Source organism: Petromyzon marinus, chromosome 38 (assembly GCF_048934315.1).
Source record: "Petromyzon marinus isolate PM22_M1 ecotype Great Lakes invasive population chromosome 38, UKy_Petmar_22M1.pri1.0, whole genome shotgun sequence".
Lineage (NCBI taxonomy): Eukaryota > Metazoa > Chordata > Hyperoartia > Petromyzontiformes > Petromyzontidae > Petromyzon > Petromyzon marinus.
The window spans coordinates 11,734,685-11,755,098 of record NC_133704.1 but is presented as its reverse complement, the minus strand read 5'-3'; the positions used below and the strand labels follow the sequence as shown (position 1 = coordinate 11,755,098).

Sequence of the window (20,414 nt, the reverse complement as noted above, 5' to 3'; positions counted from 1 at the left end):
CACCACTACTACTACACTATTACACGACTGCTACTATACTACACTACTACTACACACTACTACACTACTACTACACTACCACTACTATACTACTACACTACACCACTACTACTACACTACACTACTACACTACTACTATACTACTACACTACTACTACACTACATACTACACTACTACCCTACATACTACACTACTACTATTGTCGCGGCTGTTATCTCGGCTTGACCACCTCAATGTGACATTGTAGTTGTGTGCTGCTCTGCATCTAACATCAGCGGTAAGTTTAATATATAGGGGTTGTTGTTGTTTTGGTAGGGGTTAGGTCGTGTAAGTAAAAATGTTTCGTTTAACCCGTCACCACCCGACACAGCGGCCACACGACAATAAGAATCCATACTATTTGGTTCTTTCGGTAAGGTCACGTAGGTATAAAACATACTCCTGCAGTCACGAAAGCTTCAAATCAAGATTGAATAAGAATCCAACCGTGGATAGAGAATGGCTGTCGGCGACGATGACGTCACGCAACAAACCCCCGAGTGACGTGACGTCACCGAGACCCCGTGACGTCACCCACGGCGGGTCGGGGGCCCGAACGTGGAAATTCCCATCGCGAAGCCTCCCTCTGTAAGCGCCTGCGTCGATATCATCATCAGTATCATCGATAACATCATCATCGCTATCATCATCTTCCTCCTCGTTAAAGGCGGGTGAGTTGGCGCCAAGCACCGCAGCCGAACACTGCGCGTGTACAGTGCAGCATAGCACTGTACAGCGTCGCACTGTACCCCCGGTACAGTGCGGCTATCGCACTGCGCAGCGCGACAGCCGCACTGTACTAGCATACAGTGCGTATGCGGGTACAGTGCGACGCGGTACTGTAGCCGCGTACAGTTCCGCGCCGCACTGTACCACGCGTACAGTGCAACTGCCGCACTTTGGGGGGGGGGGGGTACGGTGCGATTGTTGCACTGTATCGCCTGTACAGTGCAATGATCGCACTACGGGTGGGGGGGGGTGTTACAGTGCGCCTGGTACAGTGTGAATGTGAACTGTGCGCAGTTGAAGCCGCGGCCCTAGCCCGGCATCGTTACCAGCACCCACACGCCTCAGGATGTACTCGGTCCCGCCATGCGAACTTGGCCACTCTAGGCCAACGTTAGTAACAACAACAACAGCGGCAGCAGTTTTATAGGGCACGATAAGCAGGAGATGGAGCAGTGAAATCGTCGGCGCTGAGGTGGATTGTTACAATCGGGAGCACGAGATATGGCGGCGGCTTTGGGAGGAATTCATCCAGCAGTGGATGATGATGATGATGAGAGAGTCATACTCACGTTGCGCTTTAGCCAAGGAAAGATTGATTAAATCCTAGCTCCTGAATGTGTCAGCTGGTTGGTTAGGAACCTGGCTCTACGGCGTTCAATCACTCCTGCTCACGGCTAACATCAGTGGCGAATGATATCTGAACCGGTCCTAGGCCCCCTTTATTATAACTTGCACCAATCCGTGAAATCGGGTCAGAAAACCACCACCACCGACACGGCGTGCTTCGGCCTTCATCCAGCAGTAGATCGAAAACAGGATATTTATTGTGTTATTGGTACATTGTCATAAGCATAATGTCATTGATGGAAGTGTAATACGGTAATAATAGCAATACTGTGCTTTGTCCAGGACAACCTTACTGAGTCTTAATTTTGTACCATTCATTCATGTTCCGTGACGCGTCATTGTCAAATGTCTCCCTGCAAGTATTTGGGGGACGGTGCCTCGTCTCTTGGAGGCCCCAGAGCACAAAGTGGCCGGTGGAAATTCCACACGGGAATGTGGAAGGACACCGCGTTGTACAGTACTGTGCTGCCACGTCTATGTTCCCATTCATCATCCTGCATCGACCATCGTGGTCGAATTTTTAAGGTCAAACAATCCACACGACCCACACTGTGTGGGGTGGCCCTCATCAAGTGGAGGATTTCCAAAGGGCTGTAGATGTCAAATATTTTACATGAGAAGGGACGTGCATGTTGTATAGGTTTCTATTTTGTACGTGGTAAAAACTAGACATGGGGCTTTCCTGGATGGCGAACCTCGGTGGTATTACCGTGATGCTTATTACATTTTGCTTCCAGTTCTATCGTCTTATTATAGTCGAGGCGGGTAACGTGGGGCTGCAGCATTGTAAACGGTGAGGGTCACGCGAGCGAATGAATGTCTCCACAGCTCACGATGCATCCCCCGTCGCTGGAGTCTCTGCTCGCCGCGGCGGGCGCTGACGACGCCGGCGACGAGGTTTGCGTTATCGGGGTGTGCGGCCTCGCCTCTCCCTCGCGCAGCAACTACGGCCACACAATCGTCAACATCCTCACCGACCGCCTCGTCTTCCCCGTGTGGCACGACTCCGCCGCCGCCGCCGCCGGCGTCGCCGCGCCGGTGGAGGCGCACTACGACCGGGAAAACCGCACCGTCTACCTCGTGGTGTCGTCCGCCAGCCCCGCCGGGCTCCTGCGCGCCAGCGTCACCGCCGGGGACCGGCACGCCGAGACGCACGCGGCTTGGCGCCGCGCCGAGAAGCAGCATTGCCTGGCCATGCTGTTCGTGCTGTCGGTGAGCCACATCGTGCTGCTGCAGCACCCGACCTGCACCTTCGACATCACCTACGACCGGCTCTTCCGTGCCCTCGACCAGCTCCGGCAGAAGCTGCAGCCGCAGCTCAGGGCGCTGCTGCAGGTACGAGGACGGCACCGCCGTGTCACGGGGTGCACGGGGTCACCCACCACGGCATGCAAGGAGAAGGGCGGTGATCGTGGGTCCCTCACTTCATTGTCTGGCCTGGTTCTTACACTCTTCTATCTCGTTGTCATTTTTTTGCGTTTAACGATAAAGAAACGAGATGTTGATCAACGAAAAACAACGACGTACAGCGATATCAAAAATGTAAGATTTAAATGACAAATCTTATGATATGATCTATGAACATTGCGGGAGTCCCTGATAGGCCTGCAGAGTGACGTCCACCGTTTAGGTCCGTAACCGAGCGCTATGTGGCACATCACTTTTTTTTCTTTAACTCTTAAGAAACAAGAATTCCTACTGCAGCGCGACAAAGACCACGGGCGGGGTCACAATGTCGCCTCCCGCTCTCCCACACTCAGGACTGCCCGGTGGGCAAGGAGTGGCAGCTGAACTGCCGGCCCTGCCCTCCACGCCTCCTCTTCATCTTCCAGCTCAACGGGGCGCTCCGAGCCTCGGATGCCGGGCTGTGGCGCGAGGGCGACTCCCCCGCCACCGCCGCCGCGGGCGCTGCGACCAAACTCAAGCGCCACTCGCCCAAGCGGCGCCTGCAGCATGCGCTCGAGGATCAGATCTACCACGTGTTCCGCAAGAGCCGCTTGCTCACCAACCAGAGCGTGAACTGCCTCTTCACCGTGCCGGCCAACCAGGCCTTCGTGTACGTGATGGCCGAGCCGCCCGACGATCCCGTCGGCTCGCTCATCCGCTGCCTCCGCAGCAACTGCAGCCTCAAGGAGGGCGATGGCCAAAACGCCGGACCACGAAGGTGTGGCGCTTTGACGGTCGTGGTGGTGGTGGTGTGGTGCCTGGGTATTTCACATCATCGTACACTCCACCCCCCTCCACTCCCCATTGGTGGTGGGGCACTTGCGAAGAAAGTGGAGAAGTGTCCATACCAGGGCAGTGTGCTTATGACCGGCTCTGGTTTGGCAGCGGAGGTCTCGCTCCGAATCAGTCGAGTGGCATTGTCTTTTCATCAGCTGTGTAACGTTGCGTGGAAACTATCTTTGCAGCCACAGTTATGCCCACCCTTCTCTATGCTTGCGAAACGTGGACCCCTTTAAATGAACATCTGTGCCGTTTTGAAACATTCAGGCTGGCCTGCCTATGATCTATCCCGGGTTTAACCAGAATGGATTGTGTGAGGAGCTCACAGATCCTTGAAAGATTTGAACATAGTTCCATCAGTGAGCTCCTCCAGCAGGCATGACTGCGTTGGTTGGGTCATGTATCCCGCATGCCCAGCCACCGCATGCCCAAGCAGCTGATGACATTCGTGATGACATTGGTGGTGGTTTATTGGTAAGAGTTGTGATGATGAAAATCCTGGTGGTAGGGATAGGAGTAGCGGCGGTGTCCTTACAATGTGGTGGTGGTGTGGTGGTGATAATAGCGGCGACGGTAATGGTGGTCGTTATGAAGATGGCATCGGTGGTGAGGGTGGCCTTGGCACTCCGTAAAATGTCGGTACCGGAATCCCTGCTTTACCAAGTGTAACGCCGACACCCCGGCGCACGGCCCCGCGCCCTTCACAGGTACCAGCTGATGCGGCGTTCTGCGCGGCCGTCGGCGCTGCCCCCTGCCCCGCCCCCGCCACTGGAGTCCCAGTCGAGCGGCTCCCTCCCGGCCGACCCCACGCTGCGCGAGTTTGTGTGGCAGCACGCCGAGCTGGTGTTCGCGCGCCGCGGATTTGACGACAGCGTCGGCCGCAACCCGCAGCCCGCGCACTTCGAGCTGCCCACGCTCGCCAACTGGGCCGCGGTGGCCGGGCGGCTGAGCGGCGCGCTGCTCGGCACGTCGAGCGGCGCGTGGGGGGAGGTCGCCGAGGTCTCGGACGGAAAGGACGACGACGACGAGGAGGACGACGAGGAGGAGGACGACGGCGGCGGTGACGACGGTGTGGATGGGAAGACGCCGGCCGATCCAGTGAGCGTCCATGCCAAGGTCTGCCCCTCGTTCCGCTAGACTCACCAGCAGTGTATTGTAGAATGAGAATAAAATAATAAAATAACACAATAAAATTCTCACGACGTTTCGGCCACAACGCAAGCGGCCGAAACGTCGTGAGAATTTTATTGTGTTACTTTATTATTTTATTCTCATTCTACATGACTTTACCGAAATAACCAAAGAAGATGAATCCTTGCAGTCATGAAAGCTTTAAATCGAAATTCAGTGTGTTGTAGTTCGAGGGCGGCCCATGCTATGGATGGGGTGAATCTTCCTCTTGTGTTGGCCACGTGAAGGGGTCGGCAACGCGCAGCTCCGGAGCCGCATGCTTCAGGACCGCTTCGTGACGTTATTCACGAGTACCGTCTCGTATTCACCACACGCATCGCGGCTCTGAAATATAGAGCTTTTTCTTTTTAACGAATTCGAAACAAAAAGTCTCCTCTTGTTATTTTGGTTGCCAGCCTCTGTCCATTTTAACTATGCCCTATTGGCCCTTTCGGCCCCTGCCCTCCATCGTCAGCCCCACACGTTCCCCATTGGTCTCGCTGTTCCATTATCAAACACTCGCTGGACAAGCACCTGACCCTCACTTGACAGTCACCACTGACCAGACATACTCAGGAGCACCAGGGTCATGCCCCATTCACTACTCAATAATTTTTTTATTATTCCAAAATCCCACTGATGTAGCTTATGTAATGATTGAATCGCCCTCGTGTTCGAGATATTAAGCTTGCACGTGAAAGGGTGTATGTGTGTTCATATGCTTATACCTCTGGCTGCTGCATGAATCATTGAGTGCTCATTGCCTCTGAATCTGGTGAGATGCAGTGCAGTGTCAACTGAAGTGGTGGATATAGCCCACCACTTCAGTTGACTCTGCCTGAGGCACTTTGAAACGGCACGCCGATGATATTTTTCTGTCACTGCAAGCATCTTTTAGCTGTGCTAATTAGGTGGCAGTGAGGAAGACGTTTTGACCTCTTATCTACGTATGTTTGTTGAACTTCTTTCGCAACAGTACGTAGGCAGCCGTGCTAATTGGAGGTGCGGGGGAAGGACAACAAATTAAACACAAAAAAGCTGTTCAAAAGGAAATGAGTTTTCGATTTAGGGGCTGCTTCTAAATTGAAAAATTCATAACGTGTTTCTTATTTTGGCACACTCAATCACTTTGGGCACTGCAAAGGCCTCTTGTAGTTACCAAATGAACTGTGAATCGTGTGCTCACGTGTCCCTCCAAATAATATCATTGATAAAAATGTAATGCAGTAATAACAGAAATGCTGTGCATTGTCCAGGAAAATCTCACTTGAGTCTGATTTGTTTTAATACCATGCATTACTTTCCAATAACTTGCAACAATAATGACAGAAGTTAAATGTCTCCCTGCTCAAAGGTATTTTAAAGTCATATTCAACCCCTGGTAAGGGAAAGAGGTTTCCCCACGCCGAAGCGTACAACTAATTTCACTCACGGAATAGCCGCTCTCTTCCACTGCCGCCCGCGGTCCCACGTGCTAACGGCACTCCCCCCCCCCCCCCCTTGGCAACACCCGCACAGGTTCAGAGTCAGCTGAAGTGCTTGGAGGGCTTCCTGGACGCCGACACGCGCTTCTCCGAGAGCCGCTGCCAGAAGGCGCTGCCGCTGGCGCACAGCGCGTACCAGGCGGGCCTACCACACCACTACACGAGCGCCTACCACCGGAGCCAGCTCGCGCACGCACTCTCCATCTACAGGTGCGCGTGCCAGGAAGTTGCACAGCAGATCCGGCGGAGTGCACCTCCGCCACCGTGGACTGCTACAAAGAAGAGCCTGGCAATGCCACGGTGGCTAGGAGATGTTAACTACCTCGCCTGGTATGCAGGTGGTCATGGGTTTGATCCCGACCCTGGCGCCTGCTGTATATTTAGAGTTTGCGTGTCTGTCATCATCATTATCACGGTGGCTAGGAGATGTTAACTACCTCGCCTGGTATGCAGGTGGTCATGGGTTTGATCCCAACCCTGGCGCCTGCTTTATATTTAGAGTTTGCGTGTCTGTCATCATCATTATCACGGTGGCTAGGAGATGTTAACTACCTCGCCTGGTATGCAGGTGGTCATGGGTTCGATCTCAACCCTGGCGCCTGCTGTATATTTAGAGTTTGCATGTCTCTCTGTCATCATCATTATCACGGTTGCTGTGAGATGTTACCTACCTCGCCTGTAATGCAGGTGGTCATGGGTTCGATCCCGACCCTGGCGCCTGCTTTATATTTAGAGTTTGCGTGTCTCTCTGTCATCATCATTATCACGGTGGCTACGAGATGTTAACTACTTCGCCTGGTATGCAGGTGGCCATGGGTTTGATCCAGACCCTGGCGCCTGCTGTATATTTGGGGTTTGCGTGTTCTCCCCGTGATCATGTGAATTTTTCTCCAGGTCCCCCGATTTTTCTCTCCACATTTTGAAACATCACACGTTTTAGAGGGTTATTTGGCTGCTGTATATTTGGGGTTTGCGTGTTCTCCCCGTGATCATGTGAATTTTTCTCCAGGTCCACCGATTTTTCTCTTCACATTTTCAAACATCACACGTTTTAGAGGGTTATTTGGCTGCTGGAAATTTTGACGTAATAACCCACTTCGCTGAGCTATTATTTATGATGGCCAGTTCGCTTCCGAAAATTAATTACGTAGCTGAGTGGGTCTTACCTGGTAAAATAAATAAAAAAAACATTGTTTTGCAGGAATAGATATTGAAGACGTTTTTCCAGGGTTAAAACATGTATTGCGTGTTGTCATCTGTGTGTCTGTGCTCTGCAGGCAGCATGCTCGCGGGCCGGCCTACCAGGCATACCTCCTCAAGCTGCAGGAGGACTGCCATGCTTTCTGGCAGGCCGGCCACCAACTGTGTGAGGAGAGAAGCCTCACCGACCAGCACTGCATCCACAAGTACCACCTGCTGCCCAAAGCGGGTAACGGCCAAGACTCGCACATACGCGGTGACACGTGCACACACACACACACACAAAGATCCCCCGTATAGCCTGTAACTGACTGTAGGGGCAAGTGTTGTGAGCGAGCACCTACAAAAGGCTTGGCACAGCACACGAAGGCGTGGGCGGCCACCGCCGCTTTTGTTTCGCCAGTGGCGATGTTTACACACCGCACCAGGTACTCATTTGAGGCCGAGTCGACCTAGGAGAGGCCCAGGACCGGTTCACATAATCGTAACTGGTGTTGGCCGTCAGCGAGAATTGAACTCAGGTCGCCGGGTTCGTAGTGCAGCGCGACAATCGATGATACACACAGGCACTCATAGATACATCAGCAGAAGCAGAAGCTGCCGTTCTCCGCGAAATGGCAGTTACATCATCACAGCTTTCATGGCAGGCCGTTATGCACACAGTTACACACAGAACACAGAGACACTCGCGGAAGCACATGCACCCATAGAGACAGGCACTCACAGGCGCTCGTGAACACAAAGACAAAGATGGGGGAGCGGTAGTGCAGCGGTTAGCACACTGCTCTACAAACACAGCGACACAAGTTCGATTCCCGCTGACGGCCCACACCAGTGGCGATTATCTGAACCAGTCCTGGGCTTCACTTAACCCATCTCCGCCATAAAAAAATGGGTATCTGGTGCAGTGTGAAAACATCACCACTTGGGAGACAAAGGCGGCCAGGCATGGTGCTGGCCACCCACCCCCTCGTGTGTGTGCCAGTCTTAATAGGCGCTCGCTAAAAGCATATGCCCCAAAAGTGTTAATGCTATAGGGCGGATCCTTGCCTTTGTATGTGTAGTGACGCAGTTCGGAGACAGTAGTAATTGGAAGCACCTTCTTTATTCCACACACAATGGGGACTAAACGCACCCTACATGGGTGTACACTATATATATCTCGCACAGAACCGTCCATCGTCGGCGGCGCTATCTAGCGGGAACAGTCGGCAGGCTGCCTAGCTAGCGGCGCCCAGCGATGGTGAAGACAGCGGGGGCGACGGTGGCGAGATGACAGCACGGCGAGGGGATCCACTTACAGCCTCAGCGCCGAGCCCTCGCTGAGGGCCCCCTCTTATCCTGCCGGCGTGGCCTTGCTCCGCCCTGGCCACGCCCCCATTCTCGAACCTCCTAGCAGGTTCCCGGGGCTTCCAGATGGACCCCACCATGAACTCTGCCCTGGTCGTCTTCCCCCCGTGTGTACTGTCGCCTGCTGACGCGTTGTACTGCCGCACACTGTAGTTACCACTTTCAGTCAGCAGCAAGCGCTATTACTCTACGTATGTACAGTGAGGGAAAAAAGTATTTGATCCCCTGCTGATTTTGTACGTTTGCCCACTGACGAAGAAATGATCAGTCTATAATTTTAATGGTAGGTTTATTTGAACAGTGAGAGACAGAATAACGACAAAAAAATCCAGAAAAACGCATGTCAAAAATGTTATAAGTTGATTTGCATTTTAATGAGGGAAATAAGTATTTGACCCCTCTGCAAAACATGACTTAGTACTTGGTGGCATAACCCTTGTTGGCAATAACAGAGGTCAGACGTTTCTTGTAGTTGGCCACCAGGTTTTCACACATCTCAGGAGGGATTTTGTCTCACTCCTCTTTGCAGATCTTTTCCAAGTCATTAAGGTTTCGAGGCTGACGTTTGGCAACTTGAACCTTCAGCTCCCTCCACAGATTTTCTATGGGATTAAGGTCTGGAGACTGGCTAGGCCACTCCAGGACCTTAATGTGCTTCTTGTTGAGCCACACCTTTGTTGCCTTGGCCGTGTGTTTTGGGTCATTGTCATGCTGGAATACCCATCCACGACCCATTTTCAATGTCTTGGCTGAGGGAAGGAGGTTCTCACCCAAGATTTGACGGTACATGGCCCCGTTCATCGTCCCTTTGATGCGGTGAAGTTGTCCTGTCCCCTTAGCAGAAAAACACCCCCAAAGCATGTTTCCACCTCCATGTTTGACGGTGGGGATGGTCTTCTTGGGGTCATAGGCAGCAGCCCTCCTCCTCCAAACACGGCGAGTTGAGTTGATGCCAAAGAGCTCCATTTTGGTCTCATCTGACCACAACACTTTCACCCAGTTGTCCTCTGAATCATTCAGATGTGCATTGGCAAACTTCAGACGGGCATGTATGTGTGCTTTCTTGAGCAGGGGGACCTTACGGGCGCTGCAGGATTTCAGTCCTTCACGGCGTAGTGTGTTACCAATTGTTTTCTTGGTGACTATGGTCCCAGCTGCCTTGAGATCATTGACAAGATCCTCCCGTGTAGTTCTGGGCTGATTCCTCACCGTTATCATGATCATTGCAACTCCACTAGGTGAGATCTTGCATGGAGCCCCAGGCTGAGGGAGATTGACAGTTCTTTTGTGTTTCTTCCATTTACGAATAATCGCACCAACTGTTGTCACCTCACCAAGCTGCTTGGCAATGGTCTTGTAGCCCATTCCAGCCTTGTGTAGGTCTACAATCTTGTCCCTGACATCCTTGGAGAGCTCTTTGGTCTTGGCCATGGTGGAGAGTTTGGAATCTGATTGATTGCTTCTGTGGACAGGTGTCTTTTATACAGCTAACAAGCTGAGATTAGGAGCACTCCCTTTAAGAGTGTGCTCCTAATCTCAGCTCGTTACCTGTATAAAAGACACCTGGGAGCCAGAAATCTTTCTGATTGAGAGGGGGTCAAATACTTATTTTCCTCATTAAAATGCAAATCAATTTATAACATTTTTGACATGCGTTTTTCTGGATTTTGTTGTTGTTATTCTGTCTCTCACTGTTCAAATAAACCTACCATTAAAATGATAGACTCATCATTTCTTTGTCAGTGGGCAAACGTACAAAATCAGTAGGGGATCAAATACTTTTTTCCCTCACTGTATGTATGTATATGCATGTATGTATATGCATGTGTGTATGCATATGCATGTGTGTATGCATATGCATGTGTGTATGTATATGCATGTGTGTATGTATATGCATGTGTGTATGTATATGCATGTGTGTATGTATATGCATGTGTGTATTCAGGAGAGCTTGCTGACCCAGACCAAGTGCCACCAGTGGTCCCACATTGCAGCCGTTCCCGCGCCACCAGCACCTGCAACTGCGGTTCGCACCAGGGCACTCGCGAGGACCCCTTCACCCTGCGCGCTGCCAACTTCACCTTCTACGAGGCACGTGTTGGGTGTGGAGTGGGCCGGCTGAAGGTTCTTCGCTTTAGATATTGTGGCTGTATTGGCGGTACACCGGTGCAGCATAACACACACCGGTCCTCATAAAACAGTCTGAGAGCAAAACTTTCATCGGCAAGTCTGTTTTTTTCAGTCTTTAATTGTCGCCTGTCACCGAGTTTGACGCGATACGAAGGTTTATTCAGTCTACGGAGACTTGCAAATGCTATTTCCAATAGAGGTAGAATTGTTCCTGAAAGGTCAGTGATCATATTTTTCTAACCCTAACCTAACCGTCCGACCAAGTCTATAGCACAAATCAAATCTGTCTAGGCCACGAGTCAAAACACGGAGCCAGCCAATCGTCAACAGGGCTGGGTGCTGCTATTCGGCAACAGACTGTGACGCTTCGTGTTCAGCCGCTCCACATCGTTCGTCTTCCGACCGCTTTGACATAACGAGAACTGATTTTGACGCACCACCACCACCACCCCGCAGGTGTACCGCAAATACGTTCGTATGGCAGCAGTGGCGTAGTGTCAGCGGCGTAGTCTCAGCGGTGGAGTGTGGTGAACATGAGCAGTGTTGCAAGGAGTGAAATGGGGGGGCCCCCCTTTCTGGCGCCTGGGCCCCTCTGTCCCAGTGTACAATTAAACTATTGAACGATTTTTTATTTGACCAGGTAAGGCCCACTGAGCTATCTATACAGCTCGTTTTCAGAATCGACGTGGCCACAAATAATAGCTCAACGAAGTGGCTCATCATGTGGAAATTTATAGCAGCCAAACACTGGAAATGCCATGTTTTGAAATGTGGAGGGGAAAAACAGGGGGACCCGGAGGAAAATACACTTGATAGCTACATCGCTGGTACGTAGGGCGTGGAGCATTCCAGAGGTGCTGAGAATCCCGTGTGATGAAATTTAGCAGCTTTTTATGCAACCAGATTCTCAAGTGTAGTGAGTTTGATACTTTAAACTTGCTCACAAAAAACGATCACGTTAAATAATGTTTTCCATTTTGGAAAAGTTCTAGGTGTGAGATAAAAAAAAATCTTGCTTTAATTGACAAACGTTTGAGAGTGTATAAAAGGCGTGGCACCAGTTTGGATAACGTCATTGTGCTCACCTGCTCTTCCCCCGCGAATCACTCCGTGCAGACGATGGAGGACAAATACTGCGGCAAGCTGGAACACTTCGCCTTCCCCACGTTCGGGCGCGACACGGGAGTCAGCCGCAAGAACTCGCTCGATGCCAACGCGGCCCCAGCTCCCGTGTCCACAGAGGACGCCCTCTACAAAGACGCCCCCGAAGCCACGGGCGGCACCGAGTGCAGCCCGGACCTCCCGCACGGCCTGGGCCAGGCAGCCGGCACGCCCGGGGGGCTGCTCGCCGAGCTGCAGGCCGGCACCGCCGCCGTGGCCGGCCCGGCGCAGTCGCAGCCCGGGCTAGGCCACGTCCACTCCCGGCCACCCGCCGCCGTCTCCCAGCCGGCGCACGCGCACTCCCAGCCGGCGCCGGCCACGCACGGGGACCAGAACGATGCCCACCCCTGCCGCGCCCGTTCCCAGTCCGGACCCACGGCCCACAACGAGGGTGGCGAGCTCGAGCCCGGAGAGAGGCCGGCACCCAACCTGGAGGAGAAGTCCCCGCTTCAGGATGATCAGGACCAGCAGCAGCAGCAGCAGCAGCAGCCACTGGGGGGAATGGTGCACCTGGGAGGGGTGGTGGCAGGGCGGCTGCCCTCCTTCTCGTCATGGTCGCTGGTGCGGCTGGGGCCCGCCAAGGCGTACGTACCCTCGCAGGGGCTCACCGACATGCCGGGGTTCGTGCCGGGGACCCACTTCCTCATGCCGTGGGACGTCCCGCTGTCCAGCACGCGGCGCTCCAACGAAGGCAAGTAAACTAAAATATTAATTATGTTTTACATCACCAGGTAAGGCCCGTTGAGCCCTGCGCAACGCTCGTTTGACGAGGGGAAAAGACGCTGTAACTTTCCGATCGGCATCTTTGCTGCTGCGCCAAGGTGGCGAGATGTTAACTACCTCGCCTGGTATGCAGGAGGTCATGGATTCGATCACGACCCTTGACACCTGTATATTTGGAGTCTGCATGTTCTCTCCCCGTGGTTGCATATATTTTTCTCCCAGGTCCTCCGGTTTGTCCCCTCCACATGTAGAATCAAAATCACGTGTTTAGAGTTTTTCGCTGCTATAAATTACCACGCAAAAAGCCACTTAGTTCAGCTATCATTTGTGGCCAGGTCGCTTCTGAAAAAGAGCTACGTCGCTCAGCAGCGGGCCCTAACCTGGTAGAATAAAAAAAATAGTTGTTACTAGTTTTGTGCATCCCCTCGCTATTCGTGCTTCAGGAGAGGAGGAGGAGGCGTGGCCAGCGATCCGCACGGAGGGAGCGGAGCGTGCGGAGCGTGCGGAGGGGGAGTCCTGGAGGGGGTTTGCCCCAACGCGTACCTGGAGGCGCGGGGACAACACTGCCAGGTGTGGAACCTCCCTTTGGTCTCAGCACGGGAATGCGGGGCTGATGGCTGAGCCCCAGGGTGACAAAATAAAAGACAAAGATCCCCCGTATAGCCTGAACAGACTGTTGGGGCAAGTGCTGTTAGCGACCACCTATGAAGGCCGGCACGGCGCACGAGGTGGTGGGTGGCCAACACCACGCCCAGCCGCCTTTGTCTCCCCAATGGTGATGTTTACACACCGCACCAGGTACTCATTTGAGGCTGAGTCGACGTAGCGGAGGCCCAGGACCGGTTCAGATAATTGTCACTGGTGATGGCCGTGAACAGGAATCGAACTCGGGCCGCCGGGTTTGTAGCGCGGCGCGCTAGCCGCTACACTACCGCTCAATAAAAGCGATCCCTTCGAGCCCGCTCCACCAAATCACCCAGAAAGCACCCGAGCTTGTCAGATGTCGGACGCAAAGTAGAGTTGTGTCGGGACAGTGCGAGGCCATACGAATTACACAGTCTAATTATAATTATTAATATTAATAATTAAATTTTGATTTAAAGCTTTCGTGACTGCAGGGATTCATATTCTTGGTTCTTTCGGTAAAGTCACGTAGAAGGGAAACAATAAAATAATTTTAAAAAATATATAAAACAATAAAATTCTCACGACGTTTCGACTGCAACACAAGCAATCATCATCAGGTGTGAAAACCACAGCAAGTAAATTTGAAAAAAGTGGCGTTTTTTTTTAATGTTAGCACCACAGAGAGCGATTTGGCAGTTATTCAGATGGACGAGTCCATCTATGTTCGGAAAAGAGGAGGGGGGAGACGAAAATAATGGATGCGGTCTGAAAGCCACCGTAAACGTGAACTATCAATTAAGACCCGAAATGGTTTATCAAATCCTTCCAATGAATGCTAAGCCAGAATCCAGCTTCTCGGTTGAAATTGTCTCTGTGTTTGTATATGTGGATAGCCTCATGAACGAATCTCTCATGGTAGCCAGATGGCTTGCAAAGAACCTCTGTCTTGGAGAAGTCAATGTCATGCGAGCCTACTGAATTATAACAGTGATCTGCCACGGCCGAGGTGTTGGTCCTACCGTGTTTTAGGTCTGCTTTGTGTTCACGAATGCGGTCCGAGACATGTCTTTTGGTTTCTCCAATGTAACTACTACCACAGAGGCAACTTAGTTTGTAGACGCCAGGATACTGTATGTCCGGAATCACATATTGTACAGACGGAACTAGATCACGGATTTTATATAATGTGTTGAATCGGACCTGGATCTTGTGTTTATTCAAGATCTTGTGTTTATTCCGCAAAGCTATCACTCCAACCATAAAGAAGGACCCTCTTGAGGAGCCTTTCAAAACCATCACTTTACCCTACATTGCGGGGATCACAAAAAAGATCTACAAAATCTTGAATAAACACAAGATCCAGGTCCGATTCAACACATTACAGAAAATCCGTGATCTTGGTTCCGTCTATAAAAGATGTGATTCCGGACATACAGTACCCTGGTGTCTACAAACTAAGTTGCCTCTGTGGTAGTAGTTACATTGGAGAAACCAAACGACATGTCTCGGACCGCATTCGTGAACACAAAGCAGACCTAAATCAAGGTAGGACCAACACCTCGGCCGTGGCAGATCACTGTTATAATTCAGTAGGCTCACATGACATTGACTTCTCCAAGACAGGTTCTTTGCAAGCCATCTGGCTACCATGAGAGATTCGTTCATGAGGCTATCCACATATACAGAGACAATTTCAACCGAGAAGATGGATTGTGGCTTAGCATTCATTGGAAGGATTTGATAAACAATTTCGGGTCTTAATTGATTGTTCACACTTAAGGTGGCTTTCAGACCGCATCCATTATTTTCGTCTCCCCCCTCCTCTTTTCCGAACATAGATGGACTCGTCCATCTGAATAACTGCCAAATCGCTCTCCGTGGTGCTGACGTTATTAAAAAAAAACGCCACTTTTTTCTAATTTTCTTGCTGTGGTTTTCACACCTGATGATTGCTTGTGTTGCAGTCGAAACGTCGTGAGAATTTTATTGTTTTATATTTTTTATTTTGTTTCCCTTCTACATGACTTTACCGAAAGAACCAAGAATATTATAATCTTAGCTCTTTCGGTAAAGTCACGTTGAAGGGAAACAATAAAATAATAAAATATAAATAAAAATTCTCACGACGTTTCGACCATAACACAAACGGTCGTCATCATCATCACACCTGATGACGACCGTTTGTGTTATGGTCGAAACGTCGTGAGAATTTTTATTTTATATATATTTTATTGTTTCCCTTCAACGTGACTTTACCGAAAGAGCTAAGAATATGAATTACTGCAGTCACGAAAGCTTTAAATCAAAATTTAACCAAGAATATTATTAATCATTATTAAAATTAATTCCCGCGCCTCCCAATTGGCACGGTTGGCTACGTGCGGTGCAAAAAGCAGTTCAACATACACACACGCGTACCGTAAGTTGCGGCGGAATCGCGACTCGCTTGCCCGTCGCCGCTTTCCGCCAGGGCGTACGTCGGCTACGAGTACGAGGACTCGCGGGGCCGGCGCTTCATGTGCTCTGCGCCGGACAAAGTGATGAAGGTGGCGCCGGGCAGCGGTTACCGCGACTTCGCGAGCCGCGCGCTCGCGGCCGACATGCCCCTCTACGTGGCCGCCTCGGGGCAGAGCCGCGGGCCCAAGCCGGCGCTCGCTCAGCTCATGCGCCTCTACGTCGTGGTGCCCGACGCGTCCGTGCGCCTGCTCCTCGCACCGCAGGTACTGTGCGACCGCTCGTGCCCGCCCGCCTGCCCGCGTGCTTACACGCACTCTAGCGGGCATTGTGCCCAGCGTGCGAGTGCGCCCGCTCACACCGACGCGCGGTGCAACTTTGCGCACGCACCGACTCCCACGTCGTGCGAGTTTGATCAAGCAGGGCTCTACAACGCTCGCGCACGCACTTGTGTGCCCATTCATGCTGGCATATGTACACTCACGCACGCATTTACGGTGTGAAAAAAAGTTCCGCATACGTAACTTATTTCTTTAGAGCTGCCTCTCTGTGTTCGGTTTGTCCTTCCCTGCACCTCCGAGTACCGCGGTTGGCTACGTACGGCGCGAAGGAAGTTCAACAAACATACATACACGTTCACGCACACCATAACGCGGGCACTCATTAATCCGTGTTGCCACCATCGCAACACGATGCTGCGCTGTGCAACTTATTCCACACGCGTGTCCTCTCCCCCGCGCCCGTCAGGTGCAGCCCGGCTCGGCGCCTTGCCCGATCTTCGTGCCGGAGCAGCGCGAGGTGACGCTGCCCACGGACGGCCTGTGGGTCCTTCGCCTGCCCATGGCGTACGGCAGCGAGCGCGGCCCCTGCCTGCCGCCGCGTGACACGCAGGGCCTGTCCGCCTACCGCCTCCTCCGCGGCGTGCTCCGGGCGGAGACTTAGGCAGCCGTTGGTGGTGGAACAAAATCATTCGAGGAGGGGGGGGGGGGGGGGGGGGGGGAGTGCCAGGCACGGCAGGAGAACGCGGCGGGCGCCGATGGCACGGTGGTGCCCGCGCCACTGCGCGGACTCTCGACGGCGGCGTCTCGCTCTGCGGGTCAAGTGGCTTGTTAATCCACATTCTGGCCGCGCGCGCTGCAGGTCACGTGACCAGCGTCCACTGATTTTGCGCTGCCGCCGCACTCGTCGCACCGATGACGACGACGATGATGAAGCGCTTGCGTGGAGCAGTGCCCAAGATGAAACACTTTGGCGGGGGCTCCTGGCGTGGTGGGTATTCGATCATTTTTCACCAGGATGGTTTGTGCAGGAAGGGTGAAAGGCTGGGAGCATAGGCATGAAAGCATAGTAGCGTACAACAATAGATTGTGATGCAAACAACATTACAGCAGTCTATAAAGCCTATTTTACATGAGGTTGTTTGGGTTAGATCGCGTAAATAAATAAATGTTGTCGTTAAGCCCGCCACAGCCGACTGGTAAGGGTTGTCACGTAAACAGAAGGTGCCCAATTCGTTACTAGTACAGCGCACCGGTGTATTGGAGAGAAAATCCGACAACATTTACAATCCGAGTACGACGTTTTGCCTGTAATTATAACTAGCTTCATCAGGCGGATGTGATGACATCACTTGTGATCCCTTCAAGTTAGAAGGGGGGGGGGGGATTAATTAATGTAAATAAATTACAATGGGTTACCCATTGCCGCTTGGGTTATTCATATGGTTATCAACGTACATTATTGCATGCACATGATGCATGCCCACTGTTCTTGTACCTACACACTTATATTTACGCGATCTAACCCCAAGAAAACTATATTATGGATGATATTGGTCGCAAAAGCCGACTACGTGTTAAACTAAAAAGCCTTAGTGGTCATTCATGCAAGCATTTTTTTTTATATCTGACGAGTCAAATCTGAGAAATGACAACAAAAAGCAGTCGTAACGGAATTAAAAAAAAACAGCGCAGGTCATAAAAGTGACACGCGCGTGCGTGTGTATGTGGTTTTTTAAAGCTCAAGATTTCACTAGGGTGGCCGCATTGCGGGCAATTCAGTGAAAGGCGACTCAAGCTCCGAATAGCTTCACTATATCAAGAATTGCTTCGTCGGTGTTTAATCTTTCATTATAAGGACCAGCTCATGTAAATAAACAAACCCCCTTGCAGTAGCCACTGTAATTTAACGTGACTTTGTGTGGTGTACAATGATGTTTGTGGCAAATGTGCTCAGCGTGTGAGTGCGAGTGTATACAAGCGTTGATTGCGTTGGGTACAAGTGAATATAAAATGCAGGAGAAAAAAGATGTACACCATTCTGCGTTTTTTTCGTGGCTTTCGAACAATAAATGTCACGTCCCATCTCAGTGATTTCTTGGAATATTACATGTCCTTCACAGACCTATTGCACACATTATGAGTGGTCAGTGTGTCTTTCGAGACAGATGCAAATCCAAGCCGTGCAATGTAACTACTTTTTGTATTAAGCTTGCCCGCACCTCCGATTCGCGTGATTGGCTACGTCTGGTGCGAGTGAAGTTCAACACGCATAGATGGAACCCATTACACCACTTGACTCTTACAGTTTTTCTCAATCGTGCACAACAAGAACATAATCTGGAAAAAAAATGGGTGAACCGAGCAAAGCTATACGGGTACTCGGCTCGTACATGTCACCATGAGATAATTACAGATACAGGTTCACACAACATCGAGGTTAACCAAGGCTGCATTGGGTACCGTACCATTGCTCAGTTTATATTCAGCCTTTGAGTAGACGGGTTATCTGACAAATAAAACTTGGCTCAATTGTGAACAATGAATTTTAAGGCATTTTTATTGATAGGCATTTGTAGATTATTAACATCTAATTATCAGAAGCATACTGCCGTGTAAACTAACAAGGTGAAATACATGCACTGCATAAATTACTACTATTAAGTATTAGGATTGTGAAATGTCAATAAACAATACACTTGTTCACATCAAAGGTAATAAGTCTCGTGGACTATTCGGTCACGTGCTTAGCTGGAGGTGGAAGGTCAACTGTTGCCGTCGAGGCTGGCCTCAGTCATTTTGTCCTGTCCTGCAAACCGTGTACGGGATCATTCATTTATAGATGCGCCACTAAAATAACAAAGTATTTTATTTCAAAGCCTCCAGTCGCCTCAATACACAAGGCAGCAGACATCGCGGCTATCGCGATTTTCACCTGGAGACGGACGCTTGTGTTGCGTCCGAAACGTCGCGATTGATTTTGTTTTATTTCTACCCACGTGACTTTACCGAAAGAACCAAAGAGTATGGATTCCTGCAGTCACGAAACGCTTCAAATCAAGATAAATACACTCTGTTAAATATTTAGGCACTCGACCGATATACAGTCCGACGTAGCCGGTGTGATTTCCGGCGACACGTTCGCCGGTCTTTGATAGCCGGTGTGGTTTTGTCGACCGCCCCCCACGAAACAACATCCACCGGGGGGTTATGTCGGGCGAAGGGGGCCGCGTTATTGTTCCACCTTGACTCAGGCCAACTCGCGAATGTCTCTTGCAACCGAAAACGCAACCGCACGAGGTCAGGGTGATGAGAAATCAGTGGGGTAGACATAAATGGATCTCATCGCCTGTATTTCAGCTCCCTTTTGTACCAGCCTTTTTTTTTCCCCTGCGGCCACCAACATGTAAAAAACAGCTGTATAGCAGCTACTATTAAATAAAAACAATGATCACCTAATAAGTATATGGGGGGGTGAGGGGGTACCCACAGAAAACTATAGTAGATACTAGCTTTTTTGCCCGGTGTATATTGCAGAACATCTGAAATATTCAATAGAAAAATTGTTCAGCTCATGATTATTAATGAGAGGGGGCTTGCCCCATGTGGAGTGACGTCACCCGCTAATGGTTATTGTGGGGGGGGTGCGGCATGTGGAACGACGTCACCCGCTCATGATTATTAATGAGGGGAGGGGTGCGGCATGTGGCATGCGCGACCTGGTGCGTTAGTGTAAATTTCCACGTGGGCATGAATATTAATGAAGGGGGGGGGGCCTCTTTTTCAGTGACGTCACGCACGGATGTAGCACTGTGCTGCGTATATTTATTTTTTTACCGTCACTTTCTGTAAAGAAACGTCATATTTGAAGCGACTGCGTAATAAATTATTTAATTCAGCTCGACCTTCCTCTGCGTTAGTGTAAAAATCCACCCACTCATGAATATTAACGAGGGGGGTGGGCCTCGTGGATTGACGTCACGCGCGGGACGGACAGACATTTCTGGGTGATTGTATTCGGTAATATCGCTGCATTCCCAACTTGTCACAACCAACCACCTACTTTTTCACGGGCCAGGGCACGGGTAGCAAAGCGAAACCCGAGCAGCACCAGGTTATTTACAATCGCTAATATGAGTGAATTGGTTAACAGCGCCACTCACTTTGCAGTCGTTATCACATTCACTATTACTCGGCCACGAAGAGTGTGGAACT

The 20,414-nt window shown here is 51.0% G+C and overlaps 1 protein-coding gene across 1 annotated transcript; it reads left to right on the top strand.

Annotated features, from left to right (window-relative positions):
• The first annotated feature begins 460 nt into the window (after positions 1 to 460).
• Positions 461 to 18,289, top strand: SMG8 (SMG8 nonsense mediated mRNA decay factor). Its single transcript, XM_032967547.2, has 11 exons — positions 461 to 711; positions 2,225 to 2,731; positions 3,157 to 3,560; positions 4,330 to 4,738; positions 6,311 to 6,486; positions 7,554 to 7,705; positions 10,772 to 10,917; positions 12,073 to 12,808; positions 13,284 to 13,410; positions 15,938 to 16,187; positions 16,669 to 18,289. Exons 2-11 carry the CDS (start codon positions 2,231 to 2,233, stop codon positions 16,861 to 16,863), a joined length of 3,096 nt encoding a protein of 1,031 aa, XP_032823438.2. The 5' UTR covers positions 461 to 711; positions 2,225 to 2,230; the 3' UTR covers positions 16,864 to 18,289.
• The last annotated feature ends 2,125 nt before the right edge of the window (positions 18,290 to 20,414 follow it).

Coding starts and splice junctions, on each gene's coding strand:
- SMG8 (XM_032967547.2), top strand. CDS start 2,231: ATGCATCCCCCGTCGCTGGAGTCTCTGCTCGCCGCGGCGGGCGCTGAC. Junction 2,732..3,156: donor AGCTCAGGGCGCTGCTGCAG/GTACGAGGACGG, acceptor TCCCACACTCAG/GACTGCCCGGTGGGCAAGGA. Junction 6,487..7,553: donor CACGCACTCTCCATCTACAG/GTGCGCGTGCCA, acceptor TGTGCTCTGCAG/GCAGCATGCTCGCGGGCCGG.